This window comes from Salmo salar, chromosome 19 (assembly GCF_965601325.2).
Source record: "Salmo salar chromosome 19, fSalSal1, whole genome shotgun sequence".
NCBI classification, from domain to species: Eukaryota; Metazoa; Chordata; class Actinopteri; order Salmoniformes; family Salmonidae; genus Salmo; species Salmo salar.
The window spans coordinates 15,204,264-15,231,125 of record NC_138309.1 but is presented as its reverse complement, the minus strand read 5'-3'; the positions used below and the strand labels follow the sequence as shown (position 1 = coordinate 15,231,125).

The 26,862-nt window shown below is 44.3% G+C and overlaps 1 protein-coding gene across 2 annotated transcripts in view; it reads right to left on the bottom strand.

Annotated features, from left to right (window-relative positions):
• The window catches only part of snx7 (sorting nexin 7), a 46,839-nt gene extending 20,429 nt beyond the window's left edge, over positions 1–26,410 (bottom strand). Inside the window, exons 1-9 of one of the 2 annotated variants that reach the window (XM_014157379.3) lie at positions 26,179–26,410; positions 14,341–14,529; positions 14,084–14,194; positions 13,810–13,974; positions 10,390–10,588; positions 9,600–9,799; positions 9,208–9,294; positions 7,750–7,851; positions 836–988 (exon numbers count right to left, since the gene is read on the bottom strand). In XM_014157379.3, coding sequence (XP_014012854.2) covers positions 836–988; positions 7,750–7,851; positions 9,208–9,294; positions 9,600–9,799; positions 10,390–10,588; positions 13,810–13,974; positions 14,084–14,194; positions 14,341–14,529; positions 26,179–26,295 — 1,323 coding nt within the window. In that variant the 5' untranslated portion in view covers positions 26,296–26,410. The remainder of the gene's footprint in view (positions 1–835; positions 989–7,749; positions 7,852–9,207; positions 9,295–9,599; positions 9,800–10,389; positions 10,589–13,809; positions 13,975–14,083; positions 14,195–14,340; positions 14,530–26,178) is intronic. The other variant, XM_014157380.3, reaches the window with a different exon arrangement.
• Between the last annotated feature and the right edge of the window lie 452 nt (positions 26,411–26,862).

Here is a 26,862-nt window from a genome sequence, read left to right as displayed (position 1 = left end):
GAATGTGTCACCTTGATTACTCAAATCTCTCTCGACCTGTGCACCTACGTCGTAAACTTTCATTCATAGGCTAGGTTGTAGCAACCTCATGATGGGTATAAGGAAAATTTGAGTATCACGTAGTAGCCTAAACCTATCAATGTTACAGAGCTGGGTGAATGAAATATGAATATTAGTCATCCAATATGCTTTAATAGAAATAAGGCCATGCTCATAAAATAAAATGATTGTCCTCCCTCATTTTAAACGTCACTGACCGCCACTGATGTCCACATATTATTTACGATATCCATAAGATGAAGCATCAATTTATTCTGGAATTATCTGCATTGACAACCTCTATGAACTGACAGTAATTTGTGAGTGTGAATAAAAATGAAGTACTACCACCCTCTACTGGCAGCTGTCCAGACTGACTAGAAATGCACAGCACAGAGAACCACATTTCTGCTGAAATTGCATTGAATGATTTACAGTAAACATCCATCCCAAAAATATCTATAAGATACATTGTAAATTACCACTAACAATTTTAGTTGTGTAGATTTGTCTCTCATTTCCCCAAAATGAATCAGTCAGGGGAGTTAACTGATTTAGTCTTTCTCACATTCTCTCCAAGTGCTTTTCTGTTTCTCTAATTGACCTTTTTCTTATTCTCTTCCATCGCCCCCAACTCTGCTTTTACCAGTCACACCCCCAACCCCACTTCTCTTTCTATTTCGACTCATCTAGCCAACTCTTTCTTCCATATCAGTAGTGTCTCAATCCAACTTTCCCTCCCTCCCTCCCTCCATCTATCCCTCCCGCTAACCAGTCAGAGTATCTTGTATCTCACCTTCTCGTAGTAGTCTACGTTCTTCTCTGCGGTGGAGAGGAAGGCTGATTTGAGGTCTCCTCTCATGCTCCTCTGCCATCGGCCCCAGTCCCCCTTCAGAGCGTTGTTGGCCCATTCCACACGGTCCTCCAGTTTATCAATCTCCTCCTTCAGCTAACACACACACACAATCATCATCATCATCCTCCCTACCAACATCACATATTACAGTGCAATATCCCTTCACATCAACCACATCAACAACCTGGACATACAGAACACTTAAAGCAAGAAGACCTTCACCCAAAGACCTCACGTGACAGGGACAGTTTTATTTAAGACAGTGGCCATGTCCGAATAGCCATACCTGCGTCCAAAATATACTGAACAAAAATAAAAACGCAACAATGTCAAAAGATTTTTAATGAGTAACAGTTCATATAAGGATATCAGTCAATTGAAATATATTCATTAGGCACTAAACTTTGGATTTCACATGAATGAGCAGGGGTGCAGCCATAGGTGGGCCTTGGAGGGCATAGGCCCACCCTCGGGGAAGCCAGGCCCAGCCAATCGGAATAATTTTCCCCCCACAAAATGGCTTTATTACCGACAGAAGTACTCAACACCCCCCCACCCCCATTGAGACGATCCCGCTTCTTGATATGCCACACCTGTCAGGTGGATGGATTATCTTGGCAAAGGAGAAATGCTCACTACAAATTTGTGCAACAAATGAGAGAAATAAGCTTTTTGTGCGTATGGAAAATGTACGATTTCTTTTATTTCAGCTCATGAAACATGGGACCATCACATTAAATGTGTTTATATTTTTGAACAGTATAGTTTAAAATAACAAAAAGGTTATTTTTCTCAAATGTTGTGCACAAATTTGTTTACATCCCTGTTAATGAGGATTTCTCCTTTGCCAGATAACCCATCCACCTGATAGGTGTGGCATATCACGGAGCTGAATAAACACCATGATCATTGCACAGGTGCATGTTTGGGATGCTCTGGATCGCCGTGTACGACAGCGTGCTCCAGTTCCCACCAATATCCAGCAACTTCGCACAGCCACTGAAGAGGAGTAGGACAACACACCACAGGCCAGAGAGGGAAAAAAAAAAACCCACCTGATCAACTCTATGCGAAGGAGTTGTGTTGCGCTGCATGAGGCAAATGGTGGTCACGCCAGATACTGACTGGTTTTCTGATCAAAGGCCCTACCTTTAAGGTATCTGTGACCAAGGGATTCATATCTGTATTCCCAGTCGTGAAATCCATAGACTAGGGCCTAATGAATTTATTTCAATTACCTGATTTCCTTACATGAACTGTAACTCAGTCAAATCTTTTGAAATTGTTCCATGTTGCATTTATATTTTTCAGTGTAGTATGCAGTTTAAGTATGTAGTACGCTAGTATGGGTATTCGGACACAGCCAACGTGCCCCTGAAAACTGCTGATGAATAGCTTCTGGTCTGATGGCAGCATTAAATAGTCTCACCACGCAGAGGCAGTAGTAGTAAATGTAACATTGTGTTATAATCTGATTCATAGGCAAGGCTAATTGAGATTATTTCCTCCTTGGATAGCTCCCAAATCAGGCTTTCCAATGATAATAAATTTGTCTTGTCATTTCATTGACATAAAAAACGAAAACCATTAAGCTATTGGTTTATTATTTGGCATATCCTATGGTTGTGTGCGCACATGTGATATAGCCTAATGATCAAAACTTGCGAATGTTTATCAAAAGTTTGCTGGCTAACGTACTAATCCAGTTTGGACAGTTGACATTTAAAACATATCAAAAAGTAGACTATACATCAATGTTTTATCCACGTTAGCTGATAATGCTTTGTGATCAAGTAAATGTTTATCAAAGTTAGCTGGCCAACTTTGCTGCTCCTGCTACTTTGTGATACATACACCTCTCTGGAGAACCAGCTCTCTCAATGCTCCTGTTTACTGCAGTGTTATTGATTCATCAGCTATATCCTGGTCCTACCTAACCAGCCCAATGCCTCAGTCTCTCCTCTAAACAAGCACTTCCTCTAGAGTACAACAGTCTCAGTCTGTAGCCCTGAAACATACGACTGTCTATCAGAAAACACACACACAGGAAATGATTGAATAATGAATCAGATACACAGGGAGAAGACCTCGGTGTCAAATTAGCAGTGCTGAGATATGCATGGCTCCATTTGAGACCAGGTGTTAATTGACGGGTGGAGCTGATAAGGGTTGTGCGGAGTTGGCACTCCTGCTCTGCTCCTGTTAAGAGGGGATCGATGCGAGACTTGACGGGGTGTGTGTGTGTGTGTGGATTAGGAGAGCTTGTCAGGTGTAACGAGGGAGAATGGGGAGATGGCAGCTAAGCCTTTAACCCCGGTCTCAGTCTATGTCTGGACCAGCATTTATCTCCCAAGTGGCAATGTGGACACATCATTAGGAACAGGGTCACACACACAGGGTCGCATAGCGCGCACAGGGTCGCACAGCGCACACACAGGGTCGCACAGCGCACACACAGGGTCGCACAGCGCACACACCACACATACACAGGGTCGCATAGCGCACACACACAGGGTCGCATAGCACACACACACACACACACACACACACACACACACACACACACACACACACACACACACAGGGTCGCATAGCGCACACACACACACCGGGTCGCATAGCGCACACACACACACGGGTCGCATAGCGCACACACACACACACACACACACACCACACACACAGGGTCGCATAGCAACACACACAGGGTCGCATAGCACACACACAGGGTCGCATAGCGCACACACACAGGGTCGCATAGCGCACACACACAGGGTCGCATAGCGCACACACACAGGGTCGCATAGCGCACACACACAGGGTCGCATAGCGCACACACACACAGGGTCGCATAGCACACACAGGGTCGCATAGCACACACAGGGTCGCATAGCGCGCACAGGGTCGCATAGCGCGCACAGGGTCGCATAGCGCGCACACACACAGGGTCGCATAGCGCGCACACACACAGGGTCGCATAGCGCGCACACACACAGGGTCGCATAGCGCGCACACACACAGGGTCGCATAGCGCGCACACACACAGGGTCGCATAGCGCGCACACACACAGGGTCGCATAGCGCGCACACACACAGGGTCGCATAGCGCGCACACACACAGGGTCGCATAGCGCGCACACACACAGGGTCGCATAGCGCGCACACACACAGGGTCGCATAGCGCGCACACACACAGGGTCGCATAGCGCGCACACACACAGGGTCGCATAGCGCGCACACACACAGGGTCGCATAGCGCGCACACACACAGGGTCGCATAGCGCGCACACACACAGGGTCGCATAGCGCGCACACACACAGGGTCGCATAGCGCGCACACACACAGGGTCGCATAGCGCGCACACACACAGGGTCGCATAGCGCGCACACACACAGGGTCGCATAGCGCACACACACAGGGTCGCATAGCGCACACACACAGGGTCGCATAGCGCACACACACAGGGTCGCATAGCGCACACACACAGGGTCGCATAGCGCACACACACAGGGTCGCATAGCGCGCACACACAGGGTCGCATAGCGCGCACACACAGGGTCGCATAGCGCGCACACACAGGGTCGCATAGCGCGCACACACACAGGGTCGCATAGCGCGCACACACACGGTCGCATAGCGCGCACACACACGGTCGCATAGCGCGCACACACACGGTCGCATAGCGCGCACACACACGGTCGCATAGCGCGCACACACACGGTCGCATAGCGCGCACACACACGGTCGCATAGCGCGCACACACACAGGGTCGCATAGCGCGCACACACACGGTCGCATAGCGCACACACACGGTCGCATAGCGCACACACACGGTCGCATAGCGCACACACACGGTCGCATAGCGCACACACACACGGTCGCATAGCGCACACACACACGGTCGCATAGCGCACACACACACGGTCGCATAGCGCACACACACACGGTCGCATAGCGCGCACACACGGTCGCATAGCGCGCACACACACGGTCGCATAGCGCGCACACACACGGTCGCATAGCGCGCACACACACGGTCGCATAGCGCGCACACACACGGTCGCATAGCGCGCACACACACGGTCGCATAGCGCGCACACACACGGTCGCATAGCGCGCACACACACGGTCGCATAGCGCGCACACACACGGTCGCATAGCGCACACACAGGGTCGCATAGCGCACACACACAGGGTCGCATAGCGCACACACACAGGGTCGCATAGCGCACACACACACAGGGTCGCATAGCGCACACACACACAGGGTCGCATAGCGCACACACACACAGGGTCGCATAGCGCACACACACAGGGTCGCATAGCGCACACACACACAGGGTCGCATAGCGCACACACACACAGGGTCGCATAGCGCACACACACACAGGGTCGCATAGCGCACACACACACAGGGTCGCATAGCGCACACACACACAGGGTCGCATAGCGCACACACACACAGGGTCGCATAGCGCACACACACACAGGGTCGCATAGCGCACACACACACAGGGTCGCATAGCGCACACACACACAGGGTCGCATAGCGCACACACACACAGGGTCGCATAGCGCACACACACACAGGGTCGCATAGCGCACACACACACAGGGTCGCATAGCGCACACACACACAGGGTCGCATAGCGCACACACACACAGGGTCGCATAGCGCACACACACACAGGGTCGCATAGCGCACACACACACAGGGTCGCATAGCGCACACACACACAGGGTCGCATAGCGCACACACACACAGGGTCGCATAGCGCACACACACACAGGGTCGCATAGCGCACACACACACAGGGTCGCATAGCGCACACACACACAGGGTCGCATAGCGCACACACACACACAGGGTCGCATAGCGCACACACACACACAGGGTCGCATAGCGCACACACACACACAGGGTCGCATAGCGCACACACACACACAGGGTCGCATAGCGCACACACACACACAGGGTCGCATAGCACACACACACACACACAGGGTCGCATAGCACACACACACACACACAGGGTCGCATAGCACACACACACACACAGGGTCGCATAGCACACACACACACACAGGGTCGCATAGCACACACACACAGGGTCGCATAGCACACACACACAGGGTCGCATAGCACACACACACACACACACACACACACACACACACACACACACACACACACACACACACACACACACACACACACACACACACACACACACACACACACACACACACACACACACACACAGGGTCGCATAGCACACACACACACACACACACACACACACAGGGTCGCATAGCACACACACACACACACACACAGGGTCGCATAGCACACACACACACACAGGGTCGCATAGCACACACACAGGGTCGCATAGCACACACACAGGGTCGCATAGCACACACACAGGGTCGCATAGCACACACACAGGGTCGCATAGCACACACACAGGGTCGCATAGCACACACACACACACACACACACACACACACACACACACACACACACACACACACACACACACAGGGTCGCATAGCACACACACACACACACAGGGTCGCATAGCACACACACACACACACAGGGTCGCATAGCACACACACACACACACACAGGGTCGCATAGCACACACACACACACACACAGGGTCGCATAGCACACACACACAGGGTCGCATAGCACACACACACACACACACACACACACACACACACACAGGGTCGCATAACACACACACACAGGGTCGCATAGCACACACACACACAGGGTCGCATAGCACACACACACACACACACACACAGTCGCGCACACACAGTCGCACACACACACACAGTCGCGCACACACACACAGTCGCGCACACACACACAGGGTCGCACACACACACAGGGTCGCATAGCACACACAGTCGCGCACACACAGTCGCGCACACACACACAGTCGCGCACACACACACACACACACACAGTCGCGCACACACACACACACACAGTCGCGCACACACAGTCGCGCACACACAGTCGTGCACACACAGTCACGCACACACACACACACAGTCGCGCACACACACACACACACACACAGTCGCGCACACACACACACACACACACAGTCGCGCACACACACACGCTTATGTTAACCTTTTCCATAATTACAATCCAACAGATTTCCCTTCTCAAATCATGAAAAGTTGGGTGGAAAGTCAACAATTGACAGAAGACATTTCATTGTTTCTTGACTGAAGCATCACTGCCATCTACTGGTTCAAATAGATTACAATTTTATGTCCAGCCGTTTCCCCGTTTCATGCACCTTGGCAAGGCTTTGAGAAAAGCCCGATACATCCTCTCTCCAGACCTGTTGTGCTGGGAAATGGAAATATGGCATCCTGCTTCAAACCACAGCCAGTCAGTGTTAAATGCACCATCTATGAGTTAGGCCAGAAACAGCATCCAACGAACCCAGCCAAAGTGTTAGAGGTTAGGGTCAGGATAACCTAGAACTACTGTCCAGGGAACTATGTACAGCACAAACAAGCTGTTAGAAAAAGGTGAGACTTGCTCAACCACTGCTTGCTTGAATGGACAAGTCGATAGTTGGTAGCATTTTAAGTTGTGTAATAATTAAATTGTGTTAATAATTAATTGTGTTAATAATTAGCTTATTTGACTTTAGTATCATATTTTTGCTCATTTTGAAATAGCTAACACTCTCAACCATATCCATTCAGCAAAGGGAAAGCTAAAAGCTCCACACAAAGCCAAGTTAAGCAGAAGCTGGTGAGCTCATAATGTGTAGTACAGTTGCATGTTGGCATGCCCTACAGTCCGCTGTACCTCTTCAATCTCCCCATCAAGTCTCTCCTGCCTCTGATGTCTGGCTTCTTCAGGGTTTTTACCCAGCAGGCTCCCCCACACAAAACCTAGATCACTAGACTCCTCCAGTCACATCACAGGAAGTTCAGGATGTCACAGAGGTCAGAGGGCAAAAGCCACAACAACAGGAACAGGAATGAATGCTCATGTCCGCATGGTGAAGTTGCCCTTAGATGCTGATCTTGGATCAGTTTTGTCATTTTCTCAGCTAAAATGTTAAGGTTAGGATTGGGGAAGCTGATCCCAGATCTGCTAATAAGCAGTGGCATAAGAACAGTATAGTACAAGGTGATGACCACACTAATAGACCCCGTCTCATTTTGACAGAGAAGTTACGACTATCTTATACATAATGACAGAAAATGTTCAAGTTGTCAACATATGTTGTATATGCCTAGTTGTTTATATGACATACTATGGGTGGCATACTACGTCAGACTGTCACGAATGTAGCCTAATCTTATTTTTCATATAGCCTTTTCAGGTGAAACTACATGATAGAGCTCTTACTCAGTTATTGTGTTTATTAGGTGAAACACTGGGACCTGCAACAAAAGCATACAGTAAGTTTGACATTCTGACTCATTCACAAAGTACAGTAAACCTTATCCTCACAGTCCTTCATTGTTCTAGAACTCTAGATCCCATTGTTTCACACACACTATTACATTGCGTTGTTGGAAATCCATAGGTGATTTCTTAGCCAGCTCTCTAATTAAAACCTCAGGGTAAAAAGGTCACTGCTAAGCTAGGAGGGAACCAGGGACACCCACAGGATTTGGACAGCAATAATCCTTAACAGTTCTGTCCACTCTACACCTTTCTGTTCTTTATTCTCCATCCATCTCAGATCTTACCACCAGTCAGTGGCATTTCGATGTAAGACGTCGATAGATGTGGGAGTTTTCATTACGCAACGATTATCAAGGCTTTATTAGACAATATTTACCACCCAGTTTCCTGAAGTGTGCCAGGAGCTCAAGAGGGACATCCTGAACTATCCGGAGATATTTAGATAATCCTCAGAGGAGGCCTTTTCCAATATCGCCAAAGCTCCTCCTCTGGCTTAAGACAGCTTGATTTAAAATGAGAGGTGACGAGGAGGCAGTTCATGCTGCAAAGCTTTATTGCTCCTAATCTCTGGGAAATTGCACTGAAGCATCAAGTAGGCCGCCTGATGGCTTATAGAAGGTACATATAAGATATTATAGAATAAAAACGTACCTTTCCTAAACTAACACTCGAATCCCCCCCCCAGCACTGATTTGCTAATAGCTACTGTGAGGGAAAACAGACTTACTATGACTGAGATGTGGTTGTCCCACTTAGTGTAGACATCTTAAGATAACTAACAAAGTTGCTCTGGATAAGAACGTCCGCTAAATTATTCACATTTATAAAAGTCAATATTGCACTTACTGTATCTCGGTCAACTTTCTTGGTGGCCAGAGCTTCATTCTTGGCCTCAAATTCCGCCTGAATGTTATCCCGCCGTCTCAATACTGCCTAGAAAAAAGGAAAATAAAATGATCTAGGGGTGATCATTGCTTATTCCTGAAAATCCAACAAAAAGTTGCATTAGACTTGATATTATGTACACAGTAGGTATGTTTGTGTACGTAGGCAAGGTAAATGTGTGTGGGTGATGGGGGCAAGTTAAGTCAAAGCCTTTCATGTTTCATCAACATTACAGGTTTAGCAAGTACTGCACAGTGCTGGGCTGTCATTTGGCCTACTAACGACATCTAAACGGCACTTAACAGCCGGTTAAACGACTTCCATTACTGTCTACGCCAGAGGAGCTGACTTACCTTGAGTGTCTCAGCACAAAGGACATACTCGTGTAAAACAGGCACCAGGGTGTCTGAGAGATGGCCGACCTGTTCCTCTGTCTCTCTACAGCACCTCTCTATGCAGCCGGCTACACCTTTTAACTGCTCTGCTAGCTCCTCCTCCGAGCCCGACCACAGGGTGTAGGTGGGCCCGTACTCCTTTAGCTCCTCCAGGTACTCTGAGACACAAACAGGGATATGTACTGTCAACTACCCTGCCCACAACGCACTACCCTTCAGCTCCTCCAGGTCCTTTGAGACCATAGAGATAGAGGACTCTGTTTTAGCATGGGCAGCGGCATTGAGGACTTTCAACATTTTGAAGTAGTCAACTGGGTGGAACTTCCTATGGGCTAATGAAGGATGACAATTTGATCGGGGTCATCAGTCAATTAATTATCCTCATGAGAAAATATTCCATAAATGGAGGCGGCTGTAAATAGCCAAGCTTGGCTTTATACCTGTTCACACACACTCCAGGTGGCAGTATGCACCATTTCAGTTTTTTACCAACTCACAGAAGTAGAAGAAAATGTACAACTTCAAAATAGAGGTTGCCTCAATGTCACTGCACGTGCGCTCACAGACACCATAATGGGACAGATACAAAGAACAAGAGTCCTCTATCATTCTCCATGTTTGAAATGGAGCAATTTACAAGCCTGATTGAAAAGACTACATTCACATGTAATTCAGTGAGCGTACCCAAAATAGTATTAACTAGTTTGTTGGTATGTTTATAGAGTAATATTTAACTCTGTGGTCTTACCTTTCTGTTCTTTGACGATCCTCTGGGTGACTTTGTCCAGGGAGCTGATCTTGTTGCTGAAATCCTCTACGTACTCCTGGATGGCGTTGAACTCCTCTGGCCGGTTCTTCACCCCTCTGACTGAGTTAGCCACGGCTCGCACCGTTTCCCCCATCCTGCTCAGGAACCCCGGTCCTTGCTTCTTATAGGTTGTCAGCTCCTACAGGGACAGACGGATGGAGAGACGCGCAAGCATGCACACACCAACACAAACAGGGGTCAAGTAAAGGCTTTAGAACAAACAATGATCAACGACAAAGTCCCATCCTGTAGTGTGGCAGATTGCAGCAAATTATATTCCTTGATTTTACTTATGCTTTACATTGGAAGGAGTGAGATTTACATTAATATTGAGACATAATATTGATAGACATAAATTAATGTCAGAGACAGATACTGCATCCTATCCTTTCATTCTAACAATGAATGTGCTCTAGACTAGAACATTCCACTGTCATCAAGTTACAGAAATGGCTTTCATGTCACATTGACCTTGAATGAAATGTTATGTTCTACAGACTCAAACACCACACCAAGCACCTGATCAGATGAGAAGAATCCCCTTCAGCCTAAACTACAATCCAGTGGTGGTAGCCCTGTTCTCATTGAGGCCAAGGCCTAACATTATGGCCTGACACAAGACTATAATACGCGTTGGCTAAACTTGATCGTCTTAAGAACAACGCCCAGACATCTAACTGATTACTTTCCCCGTGTTAGGGGTTCACACAATCACAGCACCAGATCAGGTGTGCTTAGAAAGCTACTTTCTTGTATACTGGAGCCTCGGAGTGGAATGAGTTGCCTCTGCCCATGAAAACAACATCCTCTCTGGGAAGCTTTGAAAATAAAGTTGAAAAAAAACTGTTTGATGTCTTCTGTGCCCATATGAATGATCCTACGATGTTATTGCAATGAGATCCAACCGTGTTGCCTAGCCAACCATCTTGCCTAGCCATCATGTTACAAGAAGACCACAATGGCAGTAAGTCCCAGACTTTATTGTGTGTTATACTCCCATTGTTAAATCATGGAGTAAGTCCCAGACTTTATTGTGTGTTATAGTCCATGATTTAACAATGGGAGTAAGTCCCAGAATTTATTGTGTGTTATAGTCCATGATTTAACAATGGGAGTAAGTCCCAGACTTTATTGTGTGTTATAGTCCATGATTTAACAATGGGAGTAAGTCCCAGACTTTATTGTGTGTTATACTCCATGATTTAACAATGGAAATAAGTCCCAGACTTTATTGTGTGTTATACTCCATGATTTAACAATGGAAATAAGTCCCAGACTTTATTGTGTGTTATACTCCATGATTTAACAATGGGAGTAAGTCCCAGACTTTATTGTGTGTTATACTCCATGATTTAACAATGGGAGTAAGTCCCAGACTTTATTGTGTGTTATACTCCATGATTTAACAATGGGAGTAAGTCCCAGACTTTATTGTGTGTTATACTCCCATTGTTAAATCATGGAGTAAGTCCCAGACTTTATTGTGTGTTATAGTCCATGATTTAACAATGGGAGTAAGTCCCAGAATTTATTGTGTGTTATAGTCCATGATTTAACAATGGGAGTAAGTCCCAGAATTTATTGTGTGTTATAGTCCATGATTTAACAATGGGAGTAAGTCCCAGACTTTATTGTGTGTTATACTCCCATTGTTAAATCATGGAGTAAGTCCCAGACTTTATTGTGTGTTATACTCCCATTGTTAAATCATGGAGTAAGTCCCAGACTTTATTGTGTGTTATACTCCCATTGTTAAATCATGGAGTAAGTCCCAGACTTTATTGTGTGTTATAGTCCATGATTTAACAATGGGAGTAAGTCCCAGACTTTATTGTGTGTTATAGTCCATGATTTAACAATGGGAGTAAGTCCCAGACTTTATTGTGTGTTATACTCCATGATTTAACAATGGAAATAAGTCCCAGACTTTATTGTGTGTTATACTCCATGATTTAACAATGGAAATAAGTCCCAGACTTTATTGTGTGTTATACTCCATGATTTAACAATGGGAGTAAGTCCCAGACTTTATTGTGTGTTATACTCCATGATTTAACAATGGGAGTAAGTCCCAGACTTTATTGTGTGTTATACTCCATGATTTAACAATGGGAGTAAGTCCCAGACTTTATTGTGTGTTATACTCCATGATTTAACAATGGAAATAAGTCCCAGACTTTATTGTGTGTTATACTCCATGATTTAACAATGGGAGTAAGTCCCAGACTTTATTGTGTGTTATACTCCATGATTTAACAATGGGAGTAAGTCCCAGACTTTATTGTGTGTTATACTCCATGATTTAACAATGGGAGTAAGTCCCAGACTTTATTGTGTGTTATACTCCATGATTTAACAATGGAAATAAGTCCCAGACTTTATTGTGTGTTATACTCCATGATTTAACAATGGGAGTAAGTCCCAGAATTTATTGTGTGTTATAGTCCATGATTTAACAATGGGAGTAAGTCCCAGACTTTATTGTGTGTTATACTCCATGATTTAACAATGGGAGTAAGTCCCAGACTTTATTGTGTGTTATACTCCATGATTTAACAATGGGAGTAAGTCCCAGACTTTATTGTGTGTTATACTCCATGATTTAACAATGGGAGTAAGTCCCAGACTTTATTGTGTGTTATACTCCATGATTTAACAATGGGAGTAAGTCCCAGACTTTATTGTGTGTTATACTCCATGATTTAACAATGGGAGTAAGTCCCAGACTTTATTGTGTGTTATACTCCATGATTTAACAATGGGAGTAAGTCCCAGACTTTATTGTGTGTTATACTCCATGATTTAACAATGGGAGTAAGTCCCAGACTTTATTGTGTGTTATACTCCATGATTTAACAATGGGAGTAAGTCCCAGACTTTATTGTGTGTTATACTCCATGATTTAACAATGGGAGTAAGTCCCAGACTTTATTGTGTGTTATACTCCATGATTTAACAATGGGAGTAAGTCCCAGACTTTATTGTGTGTTATCCTTCATGTTTTACTCATGTGCATTTATGTCTTTTTCAAGTTTTGTGTGCTTGTTTTTTTTTTTTTTTAATGGTACAACAAAATGTATAAACTAAACCGTAAACTGATAACATGTTACAGACACTGGGACACAAGGGAGGCATTCATTCAGAGTTAAAGTCTAGGCATTAAATTAGTAGGCTAATCAGGTTTAGTGGTAGGGCAGCGTGACTATACCATGTGCGAGTTAGACTAGCTTGACGTAGCAGGTGTGTGTGTGTGTGTGTAGTCTGACTGCGTAACATCTGTCTTTTGTGCACTCTGAAAGCTTTTATGGATTATGTGTTTGGTGTACGTTTATTTTTTGCGTTTGGTATATGCTTGCTTACCCAGGCCTGAGCACTAAGGAAGACTTTGAAGTCTTCGCTGCAGGACAGAATGGGGTGATCAGCGATACGATTAAGGAACTTGTGGAGAGCTTTCCTCCGTGTCTCGATGAAATCACCATTGAACCTCTCCACCATCCCCTTCACCACAAACTTCTCCGGCAGAGGCTAAGGACAGGGAAGAGGATTAAAACGGAGCTCAGAAATATGTACAGTGGATCGATAGTATGGAGTTGAACCAAATTCTCAATTCCTTCACAGGTCAGACACTACATACATGAACAATGAGAGTAGAGTGGGCCTCCTCCAGTTTCCCTTTGAGCCAGAGGAAGTCTTGGTAGCGCCTGCGGACTTCGTACTCAGAGTTGTCAAACTCACTCCGTGTGGTCTGAGGCAGGCAGAGAGAGAGAGAGAAACACAGTAAAGACCAGATTAACTTAATTCTTTTGGCAAATACACAGTCTAGTATATACTGTACAATTGATGCAATTCAAATTCTAGAGGACATACAGTACATTACACACCCCCCCTCACCTTGGTCAGAACTCTGTAGGTGATGAAGGTCTCAATGGCAGTCACATGACTCTCTGGGTTGTCCACAGTAATGAAGATGTCTTTAGAGTCACCCTCCTCATCCTCCTCAAACTTACACTGGTTGACCATGGAGCCTGGGGATGTCTGCATTGAGGCGTTGAACATACTCCCCTCTGCAAGAGTCGAATCCTAGAAAAACAAATCATGAAGGGCAGAACTGATTTAAATAATCTGGAGGAGAAACCCAGAACCAAAACGCACGTGCGCTGGCCAGTTACTTTGTCACAACAGACTACAGTAAATACCATACAGTACATCGTGTAAGAGACTGTTACACAACACCATCTTGTGATGCGAATACCACATGTAGCTTCACAGCTAAAAAGCCCTTTCCTTTGCACGTTAACATTAACTTGCACCAAACATTTAGTGTCCCATCAAATAATGACCCAACATGTGGTTTCCATTTCAAATATCAAAAGACATACCTTTATTGAATTGCTGCATATATTAATTCTAACAATTATTTCTAAGTTTTACCATTTGAGTTTTTGCAGCCCTTTTCTGGTGCCTTGTCTGCCGCACAGAGGCCAGGTGCACTTGTTAGAGAGCATGCCGCTAATTGGCACGTCCTATTATCCTGAAATGGAGGGGTGTGTTAGGTGATACCACCTCCGTCCAGCATAGGGGAAATGGAGTTCCCCAGTTAAAAACGTTATGCTAGAATTTTCTATTCAAAATGCATATATTTAAAACGTATCATAATAATAAATAAGTATGCTTAAAATCATGTTTATGCTAAAACATTTAAGAACAGATCCTTGATCATTTATTTGCATCTTTGTAGCCTACCTGCTTCAGATATTTGGAACTGGCCATCCCTTTATATTCTGTGCTCTGACATTATGGCTTGAGTTAACCCTGTTCTGCTATGCAGACCTCACTTACACATTTATCTATGTTTGAGATAAAATGGCGCCGGAAGAAATGGCAGCAGTTGTGCACAACCAATTGTGCTATTATGTGGGTTTTTTCGCATTATTTGTAACTTATTTTGTACATAATGTTTCTGCAACCGTATCTTATGGCAAAAAAAGTGCTTGAATATCAGGACAGCGATCACTCACCTCGGATTAGACAAAGATTTCTTTCTTCAACAAGCAAGAAGCACAGGACATTCTCCAAACACCCGACAGGGCCAACATCCCCTTTGCAAGAGAAAGAAACGTAGGTACAGAGGGCACAGAGCGGCATGCCTCGTGAGGACCCGCAGAAGGCGAGTGGGAAAGCTGCCGTTACCGTCAATATTACTCGCCAACGTGCAATCATTGGACAATAAATTAGACGAGGTACGATCACGAATATCCTACCAACGGGACATCAAAAACTGTAATATCCTATGTTTCACGGAATCGTGGCTGAATGACGACATGGATATTCAGCTAGCGGGATATACGCTGCACCAGCAAGATAGAACAGCACACTCCGGTAAGACGAGGGGGGGTGGTCTGTGCATATTTGTAAACAACAGCTGGTGCACGAAATCTAAGGAAGTCTCTAGATTTTGCTCGCCTGTAGTAGAGTATATTGTGATAAATTGCAGGCCACACTACTTGCCTAGAGTTTTCAGCTATACTTTTCGTGGCTGTTTATTTACCACCACAGACAGATGCTGGCACTAAGACCACACTCAGTCAGCTGTATAAGGAAATAAGCAAACAGGAAACCACTCACCAAGAGGCGGCGCTCCTAGTAACCAGAGACTTTAATGCAGGGAAACTTAAATCAGTTCTACCAAATTTCTATCAACATGTTAAATGTGCAACTTGAGGGAAAAAAAATTCTAGATCACCTGTACTCCACACACAGAGACGCGTACAAAGCTCTCCCTCGCCCTCCATTTGGTAAATCTGACCACAACTCTATCCTCCTGATTCCTGCTTACAAGCAAAAATTAAAGCAGGAAGCACCAGTGACTGTCAATAAAAAAAATGGTCAGATGAAGCAGATGCTAAACTACAGGACTGTTTTGCTATCACAGACTGGAACATGTTCCGGGATTCTTCCAATGGCATTGAGGAGTACACCACATCAGTCACTGGCTTTCTCAATAAGTGCATCGAGGACGTCGTCCCCACAGTGACTGTACGTACATACCCCAACCAGAAGCCATGGATTACAGGCAACATTCGCACTGAGCTAAAGGGTAGAGCTGCCGCATTCCAGGTGCGGGACTCTAACCCGGAAGCTTACAAAAAATCCTGCTATGCCCTGTGACGAACCATCAAACAGGCAAAGCATCAATACAGGGCTAAGATTGAATCATACTACACCGGCTCCGACACTCATCTTATGTGGCAGGGTTTGCAAACTATTACAGACTACAAAAGGGAAGCACAGCCGTGAGCTGCCCAGTGACTCGAGCCTACCAGACGAGCTAAATCACTTCTATGCTCGTGTCGAGGAAAGCAACACTGAGGCATGCATGAGATCATCAGCTGTTCCGGACGACTGTGTGATCACGCTCTCCGTAGCCGACGTGAGTAAGACCTTTAAACAGGTCAACATACACAAGGCTGCGGGGCCAGACGGATTACCAGGACGTGTGCTCCAGGCATGTGCTGACCAACTGGCAGGTGTCTTCACTGACATTTTCAACATGTCCCTGATTGAGTCTGTAATACCAACAAGGCAACCTGCCTAAATGACTACAGACCCGTAGCACTCACGTCCGTAGCCATGAAGTGCTTTGAAAGGCTGGTCATGGCTCACATCAACACCATTATCCCAGAAACCAGATGCTAAACTACAGGACTGTTTTGCTATCACAGACTGGAACATGTTCCGGGATTCTTCCAATGGCATTGAGGAGTACACCACATCAGTCACTGGCTTTCTCAATAAGTGCATCGAGGACGTCGTCCCCACAGTGACTGTACGTACATACCCCAACCAGAAGGGGTTGGGACCAACTCCAATTTGCATACCGCCCAAACAGATCCACAGATGATGCAATCTCTATTGCACTCCACACTGCCCTTTCCTACCTGGACAAAAGGAACACTTATGTGATAATGCTATTCATTGACTACAGCTCAGCGTTCAACACCATAGTACCCTCAAAGCTCATCACTAAGCTAAGGATCCTGGGACTAAAGACCTCCCTCTGCAACTGGATCCTGGAATTCCTGACGGGCCGCCCCCAGGTGGTGAGGGTAGGTAGCAACACATCTGCTGTGCTGATCGTCAACACTGGAGCCCCCCAGGGGTGCGTGCTCAGTCCCCTCCTGTACTCCCTGTTCACCCACGACTGCATGGCCAGGCATGACTACAACACCATCATTAAGTTTGCAGACGACACAACAGTGATAGGCCTGATCACCAACCAACGACGAGACAGCCTATAGGGAGGAGGTCAGAGACCTCGCCGGGTGGTGCCAGAATAACAACCTATCCCTCAATGTAACCAAGACTAAGGAGATGATTGTGGACTACAGGAAAAGGAGGACCGAGCACGCCCCCATTCTCATCGGTGGGGCTGTAGTGGAGCAGGTTGAGAGCTTCAAGTTCCTTGGTGTCCACATCAAACTGGAATGGTCCAAAGAGGGCACAACAAAGCCTATTCCCTCTCAGGAAACTGAAAAGATTTGGCATGGGTCCTGAGATCCTCGAAAGGTTCTACAGCTGTGTTAACCTGTTGGGGCTAGGGGGCAGTATTTGCACGGCCGGATAAAAAAACGTACCCGATTTAATCTGGTTACTACTCCTGCCCAGTAACTAGAATATGCATATAATTATTGGCTTTGGATAGAAAACACCCTAAAGTTTCTAAAACTGTTTGAATGGTGTCTGTGTATAACAGAACTCATTTGGCAGGCCAAAACCTGAGAAGATTCCTTACAGGAAGTGGCCTGTCTGACCATTTCTTGCCCTCCTTGATCATCTCTAATAAAAACAGGGGATCTCTGGCATGACGTGACACTTCCTACGGCTCCCATGGGCTCTCAGAAGGCGGGAAAAAGCTGAACGATGTAATTCCATCCCCAGGCTGAAACACATTAGCGCGTTTGGCAAGTGCTCTATCAGAGGGCCATTAGACTGAGGCTCGTGCATGAGGGGATAGCATGCTTTTACTTTCACTCTCTTTGTAATAAAAAACGACTTCCCGGTCGGAATATTATCGCTTTTTTACGAGAAAAATGGCATAAAAATTGATTTTAAACAGCGGTTGACATGCTTCGAAGTACGGTAATGGAATATTTAGAATTTTTTTGTCACGAAATGCGCCGTGCTCGTAACCCTTCTTCACCCTTTCGGATAGTGTCTTGAATGCACGAACAAAACGCCGCTATTTGGATATAACAATGGATTATTTGGGACCAAACCAACATTTGTTATTGAAGTAGAAGTCCTGGGAGTGCATTCTGACGAAGAACAGCAAAGGTAATAACATTTTTCTTATAGTAAATCTGACTTTGGTGAGTGCTAAACTTGCTGGGTGTCTAAATAGCTAGCCCTGTGATGCCGGGCTATCTACTTAGAATATTGCAAAATGTGCTTTCACCGAAAAGCTATTTTAAAATCGGACATAGAGTGCATAGAGGAGTTCTGTATCTATAATTCTTAAAATAATTTATGTTTTTTGTGAACGTTTATCGTGAGTAATTTAGTAAATTCACCGGCAGTGTTCGGTGGGAATGCTAGTCACATGCTAATGTAAAAAGCTGGTTTTTGATATAAATATGAACTTGATTGAACAAAACATGCATGTATTGTATAACATAATGTCCTAGGGTTGTCATCTGATGAAGATCAAAGGTTAGTGCTGCATTTAGCTCTGGTTTGGGTTTATGTGACATTATATGCTAGCTTGAAAAATGGGTGTCTGATTATTTCTGGCTGGGTACTCTGCTGACATAATCTAATGTTTTGCTTTCGTTGTAAAGCCTTTTTGAAATCGGACAGTGTGGTTAGATTAACCTCTCTAGGGTCGGCGGGACGAAATCGTCCCACCTACGCAACAGCCAGTGTAATCCCGTGGCGCGATTTTCAAATACCTTAGAAATGCTATTACTTCAATTTCTCGAACATATGACTATTTTACACCATTTTAAAGACAAGACTCTCGTTAATCTAACCACACTGTCCGATCCTTGCATGCAAGGAACACACCAGGCAGGTCCGAGATACTGTTGTGGAGAAGTTTAAAGCCGGATTTGGATACAAAAAGATTTCCCAAACTTTAAACATCCAAAGTAGCACTGTGCAAGCGATAATATTGAAATGGAAGGAGTATCAGACCACTGCAAATCTACGAAGACCCGGCCGTCCCTCTAAACTTTCAGCTCATACAAGGAGAAGACTGATCAGAGATGCAGCCAAGAGGCCCATGATCACTCTGGATGAACTGCAGAGATCTACAGCTGAGGTGGGAGACTCTGTCCATAGGACAACAATCAGTCGTATACTGCACAAATCTGGCCTTTATGGAAGAGTGGCAAGATGAAAGCCATTTCTTAAAGATATCCATAAAAAGTGTCGTTTAAAGTTTGCCACTAGCCACCTGGGAGACACACCAAACATGTGGAAGAAGGTGCTCTGGTCAGATGAAACCAAAATCGAACTTTTTGGCAACAATGCAAAACGTTATGTTTGGCGTAAAAGCAACACAGCTCATCACCCTGAACACATCATCCCCACTGTCAAACATGGTGGTGGCAGCATCATGGTTTGGGCCTGCTTTTCTTCAGCAGGGGCAGGGAAGATGGTTAAAATTGATGGGAAGATGGATGGAGCCAAATACAGGGCCATTCTGGAAGAAAACCTGATGGAGTCTGCAAAAGACCTGAGACTGGACAGAGATTTGTCTTCCAACAAGACAATGATCCAAAATATAAAGCAAAATCTACAATGGAATGGTTCACAAATAAACATATCCAGGCGTTAGAATGGCCAAGTCAAAGTCCAGACCTGAATCCAATCGAGAATCTGTGGAAAGAACTGAAAACTGCTGTTCACAAACGCTCTCCATCCAACCTCACTGAGCTCGAGCTGTTTTGCAAGGAGGAATGGGCAAAAATTTCAGTCTCTCGATGTGCAAAACTGATAGAGACATACCCCAAGCGACTTACAGCTGTAATCGCAGCAAAAGGTGGCGCTACAAAGTATTAACTTAAGGGGGCTGAATAATTTTGCACGCCCAATTTCAGTTTTTTATTTGTTAAAAAAGTTTGAAATATCCAATAAATTTCGTTCCACTTCATGATTGTGTCCCACTTATTGTTGATTCTTCACAAAAAAATACAGTTTTATATCTTTATGTTTGAAGCCTGAAATGTGGCAAAAGGTCGAAAAGTTCAAGGGGGCCGAATACTTTCGCAAGGCACTGTATCTATCTTCTTCCCCAGAACTCTCAACACTGTAGATCATTACCCAGCCGACAGTTTCATTCCTCTGAGATTAGGGAAACCTTGAGGGGTACTCCCTCTCATATCTTAAACCATCAGAGTTCAAGCTAGGTCAGGTCAACCACAGTTTAACGGTTCTTGGTGTTTACTTACACACACACACACACCCTCTCGTCCTAGTCCAACCTTGTTAGACATTTGTTTAACACCAATTATTCATTATACATAGACTATATCACTAATAGTTAGGTTTCAGGGTAGAATTATTTAATCATTACCTTTAAACATATAAATGATTTTATCCAGCTGCAACATCGAGACCATTCTGACTGGTTGCATCACTGCCTGGCACGGCAACTGCTCGGCCTCCGACCGCAAGGCACTACAGAGGGTAGTGCGTACGGCCCAGTACATCACTGGGGCTAAGCTGCCTGCCATCCAGGACCTCTACACCAGGCGGGGTCAGAGGAAGGCCCGAAAAATTGTCAAAGACACGCAGCTGCTACTCTGTTTATCATATATGCATAGTCACTTTAACTATACATTCATGTACATATGTACAGACTACCTCAATTGGCCCGACCAACCAGTGCTCCCACACATTGGCTAACCGGGCTATCTGCATTGTGTCCCGCAACCCCTCTTTACGCTACTGCTACCCTCTGTTCATCATATACGCATAGTCACTTTAACCATATCTACATGTCAGCCTGACTAACCGGTATCTGTATGTAGCCTCACTACTGTATATAGCCTTGCTACTGTTTTTTTACTTCTTTACTCATTGTTCACCTAATACCTTTTTATGCACTATTGGTTAGAGCCTGTAAGTAAGCATTTCACTGTAAGGTCTACACCTGTTGTATTTGGCGCACGTGACAAATAAACTTTGATTTGGGGTGTTCGAACAGTTTACTTTAATTCATTTATAGACCTTTAAGTACCCTTTTTATGCACTATGGTTTTTTGATTTCTCTTACTCAGTAGAAAATAAAACCCTTGTCACCCTACTCAGTTCTCTCATAGCCTGCTTGGTCAACCATTCTCAATGGATTTTATAAAGCCCTTTTCACATCAATATTGTCACGAAGTGCTTATACAGATACCCGGCCTAAAACCCCAAAGAGTAAGCAATGCAGATGTAGAAGCACAGTGGCTAGGAAAAACTCCCTAGAAAGGCAGGAACCTAGGGAGAAACCTAGACAGGAGCTAGGCTCTGAGGGGTGGCCAGTCCTCTTCTGGCTGTGCTGGGTGGAGATTATAAGCTTACATGACCATTTAGGCCAGATCGTTCCTCAAGATGTTCAAACATTCATAGATGACCAGCAGGGTCAAATAATAATCACAGTGGTTATAGAGGGTGCAACAGGTCAGCACCTCAGGAGTAAATGTCAGTTGGCTTTTCATAGCCGACAATTCACAGGTCGAGACAGCAGGTCAGAGAGCGGAAGAGAGAGAGAGGGGGTCAAAACAACAGGTCTGGGACAAGGTAACACATCATTTGTGACAATTTGTGCATTCATCACATTTGATGGGTCAGGTAAGTTTAATGCATTTATCATCTGATGTCCTCAGATCCTATAAAATGGCTAACAGGCCTACCTACCTGTAGACTATCCTACTGAGTTTGTTTGTGATGTCTGATAAGGAACTTTCAACTGTCAGTTTTATTTAATGGTCCCTGAAATTTATCAAGAAATATGGCACCATTTGCCAATGATTTGTCTTTCCACAATCCGAGGTCAACAACCAGTGGTAATGTCGCTGTCATATTCAAATCATGGACAGGCCATGTACAACATGCAAACGTTCCAGCGTACTTGAACTGATGTGCCATTGTTCACAGGCAGCAGCACGACACGCTTTTATCATTGTCCTTTCATGACGCTTCCTGTAATAACACTGAACTGAGAGGCTACTGTAGTCAGCAGAATGCATAGCCTGCTGCCTAGGCTACTCCCCTGGCTGCGATGCGCACTGCAAAACAATGGGGAGAGCACAAGCTGAAACAACAACGATGTAATTCTTAACTGCTTTCTCTGTGATGTTGCAAAAATTCGATTTAGATCAAATATGCACTTCATTTGATTCCCTGTCACCTCATGGAATTTCTTAGTTGGCACCATGAGTGGCTTTCTTGCTGAAAGCCAGAAAGTTCATTGCAAAATGTGTCTGATTCTTCTGCTAGTCTGACAGATGAACTTCAAAAACCCTGTTAACTTAGTTGTGTGATCTTGGCGGCCATAACTTTCATCCAGCAATGATCATGCAACAATCAGATTTGGCAACAAAATGTGACAAGAGTATCAAAAATATTGCTACATTAGGCAACAGGGGCATCATGCACCCCAACAATCTGAGGGGGCACAAAAGTGAGGATAGCTGGGGGGGGTGATCCGGAGGGGGTCTAGGCTAGAGGTCGACCGATTAATCGGAATGGCCAATTAATTAGGGCCGATTTCAGGTTTTCATAACAATCGGTATTTTTGTACACCGATTATGGCCGATTACATTGCGCTCCACGAGGAGACTGCGTGGTAGGCTGACTACCTGTTATGCGAATGCAGCAAGGAGCCAAGGTAAGGTGCTAGCTAGCATTAAACTTATCTTATAAAAAACAATCAAACTTCACATAGTTGATGATATTACTAGTTTATCTAGCTTGTCCTGCATTGCATATAATCGATGCGGTGCCTGTTAATCTGTTATTGAATCACAGCCTACTTCGCCAAACGGGTGATTTAACAAACACATTCGCGAAAAAAGCATTGTCGTTGCACCAATGTGTACCTAACCATAAACATCAATGCCTTTCTTAAAATGAATACACAAGTATATATTTTTAAACCTGCATATTTAGTTAATATTGCCTGCTAACATGAATTTCTTTTAACTAGGGAAATTGTGTCACTTTTCTTGCGTTCTGTGCAAGCAGAGTCAGGGTATATGCAGCAGTTTAGGCCGCCTGGCTCGTTGCGAACTGTGTGAAGACCATTTCTTCCTAACAAAGACCGTAATTAATTTGCCAGAATTTTACATAATTATGGCATAACATTGAAGGTTGTGCAATGTAACAGCAATATTTAGACTTAAGGATGCCACCCGTTAGATAAAATACGGAACGGTTCCGTATTTCACTGAAAGAATAAACGTTTTGTTTTCAAAATGATAGTTTCCGGATTTGACCATATTAATGACCTAAGGCTCGTATTTCTGTGGGTTATTATAATTAAGTCTATGATTTGATAGAGCAGTCTGAGCAGTGGTAGGCAGCAGCAGGCTCGTAAGCATTCATTCCAACAGCACTTTCGTGTATTTGCCAGCAGCTCTTCGCTGTGCTTCAAGCATTGCGCTGTTTATGACTTCAAGCCCATCAACTCCCGAGATTAGGCTGGCAATACTAAAGTACCTATTTGACTATTGGATGTTCTAAGGTATATGAAATACAAATGGTATAGAGAGAAACAGTCCTATAATAACTACAACCTAAACCTTCTTACCTGGGAATATTGAAGACTCATGTTAAAAGGAACCACCAGCTTTCATATGTTCTCATGTTCTGAGCAAGGAACTTAAACGTTAGCTTTTTTACATGGCACATATTGCACTGTTACTTTCTTCTCCAACACTTTGTTTTTGCATTACTTAAACCAAATTGAACATGTTTCATTATTTATTTGAGACAGCCTGGAATCGAACCAGGGTCTGTAGTGACGCCTCTAGCAAAGAGATGCAGTGCCTTAGACCGCTGCGCCACTCGGGAGCCCAAAAGGTTGGTTCGGTTTCGGTTCTATTATTACAAAATAATAACTTATCATTTTTTTTAACATTAAATGCACTATGCATTATGACGGTTGAATGCTGTAACACAGAATAAAACAATTAACAAAAGTCCCATGATGGTAGTGACTGCCCATTACTGTGTATCACTTAAAACCATCATTTATTGACATTACTTTAATTAAATATTTCAGGTTGTGTATATTACTATTTTTTTTAAATGAATATTATTTAATTCCAAGTCATCATCTCATCTCTATAGAGCTGCTGCCTATGCTGTCTGATAAAAATCACTATTTTATTAGTTCTTCAAAGTAAATAAGGCATACTTTTAGGACTGCTGAATACAATTTATCACTTCAATCATGTATTTTCAGGTAGCGATACCTCGCGAAGCAACCACTTTCTATACTTCTTGATCACGCATTCTTCAGTCTTTTACATAGGTGTAAAATAAATAGACAGGACAAATAGGCGCGCATGGATTATGGTCTTTGTAGTTAATTACTAGATTCTCTACTCTAAACTATATTATAACTTCGGCCAGTTGAAAACGACAACATCCTTCAAGATCGGACAGTTTGGCTAGGTCTGATTTAGGTATAGAGAAACTGCAGTGCAATGTGCAAATTGAGTTCACAAAAAAACTAAAGTAAATGAAATTCTAAATAATTGAACTTTGGTCAATTAGTGGTTTAAAAAAATGTAAATAACCAACATTTCAGATAATCGTTCAGCACTAACATTTAGTAATTGGCATGCTATCTAAGATAGAAAACCTAGCTACTCTAACTTCAATGATTGCCTGAAATGGTAGCTAGTTACAACTTTGGGAGATTGTGAACCTATCTGGGCTAGCTAAAGCCAACTTCATAAAATTGCTAGGTGGCTAGTAGTATCAGAGAAACAACAAAATATGTAAAAATGTGCAGGACTAATCTAAGGGGGCACGTTCCCCCTATGTGCATGACGCCTCTGTATATGGCAACAAGATAAAGTATGCAGTGTTCAAAAGTGGGAGCTTGGAACTCGGAAATCTGACTTCCGACTTCATTGCGTTGAAAACAACTGGGAACTGGGGGGAACAAATTCCGCCTGGGAAAACGGTGATCCAACTCGGGCCTCTTTCTAGAACTCCGACTTTCCGAGCTAAAGATCACACGTCATGATTTGACCTCGTATTTTTCCTTAGTGCTTAGTTTTTTTGAACGCGGCATTAGTCCTAATGATGTTTGCATGACAGCGCCTGATCGAGTGACCTTTGAAACTGACAAAAACATAACTAACATCAGCAGAGAATTCAAAAGGGTGATACATAAAGACTGTTTAGAGCCAATGTCTGATATAAAATATACTTTTAAGATGCAGTCGGGGTGCATTGATGTAGACTACGTAAAATACAGTGATTTAAACTGGTAAGTGATACATTTTAGACTATCCAAGTGGAAAGCAACCTAACAATGCACTTTCCTGCCTGAACTTCATTGGATTTACAAAAGCAATGCAACCATCCCTGAACGATTAACTCACCACTGAGTGTCAAATGTAGGCTATCCACGTAGCACAGAAATATCGCATTCAACCCCCTGCGCCAACTCAGTTTCTAAACTTCCCTGTACGTTCCACATTAGTAGGCTAGTGTTATTTTTACCTTGCTGAAAACTTCTAAATCGTCGTCCTCGTCTAGATCTAACATCTGTCCGGAGATGTCGGCAGGTATTGTATTTGTTTGGGTGGGAGACACAACAGCGTCGATAGTTCTACTCATAGCTGCCCAGATTTACACCGACAATGTGGGCTACGGGGATATCATCAGCAGTCGCTGCTGCTGAAACTCAGTATAATTTCACAATTTGAGTGAATTCAATTTACTGCGCAGAAACGGAAGTACAACTGGAAAAAGAAAAGGGTTGGCCACGGATGAGTTGAATTGGATAGGTCAGGATATGGATATCTGACATCTCAGATTATATCTGTAAAAGTATATGACATCAATGTTATATGCGAAAGGACATAGCTACGTGTCACTGTTATGAATAGAAGAAGCAACAATATGTAGCCTTTGATGTCCATGGTAGGAGAGTAGGCCTACATGTGATGACTGTGACCTGTGTGAAGGATGAAGGACTAGCCTTCATTTGAATAGCCATGGATTTACTTCTATAGTCTTTCATGGCAGGTTTTTTCGTGGGCGAGACTAGTTACCACAGCCACAAAGTCATGAACCCCATCTATTTCTATAATGTATTTTCTTAAAATGTGTCTTTAACCCTAACCTTAACCCCACTGCTAACCTTATACCTAACCCTAACTTTAAATTATAACCCCAAAACTC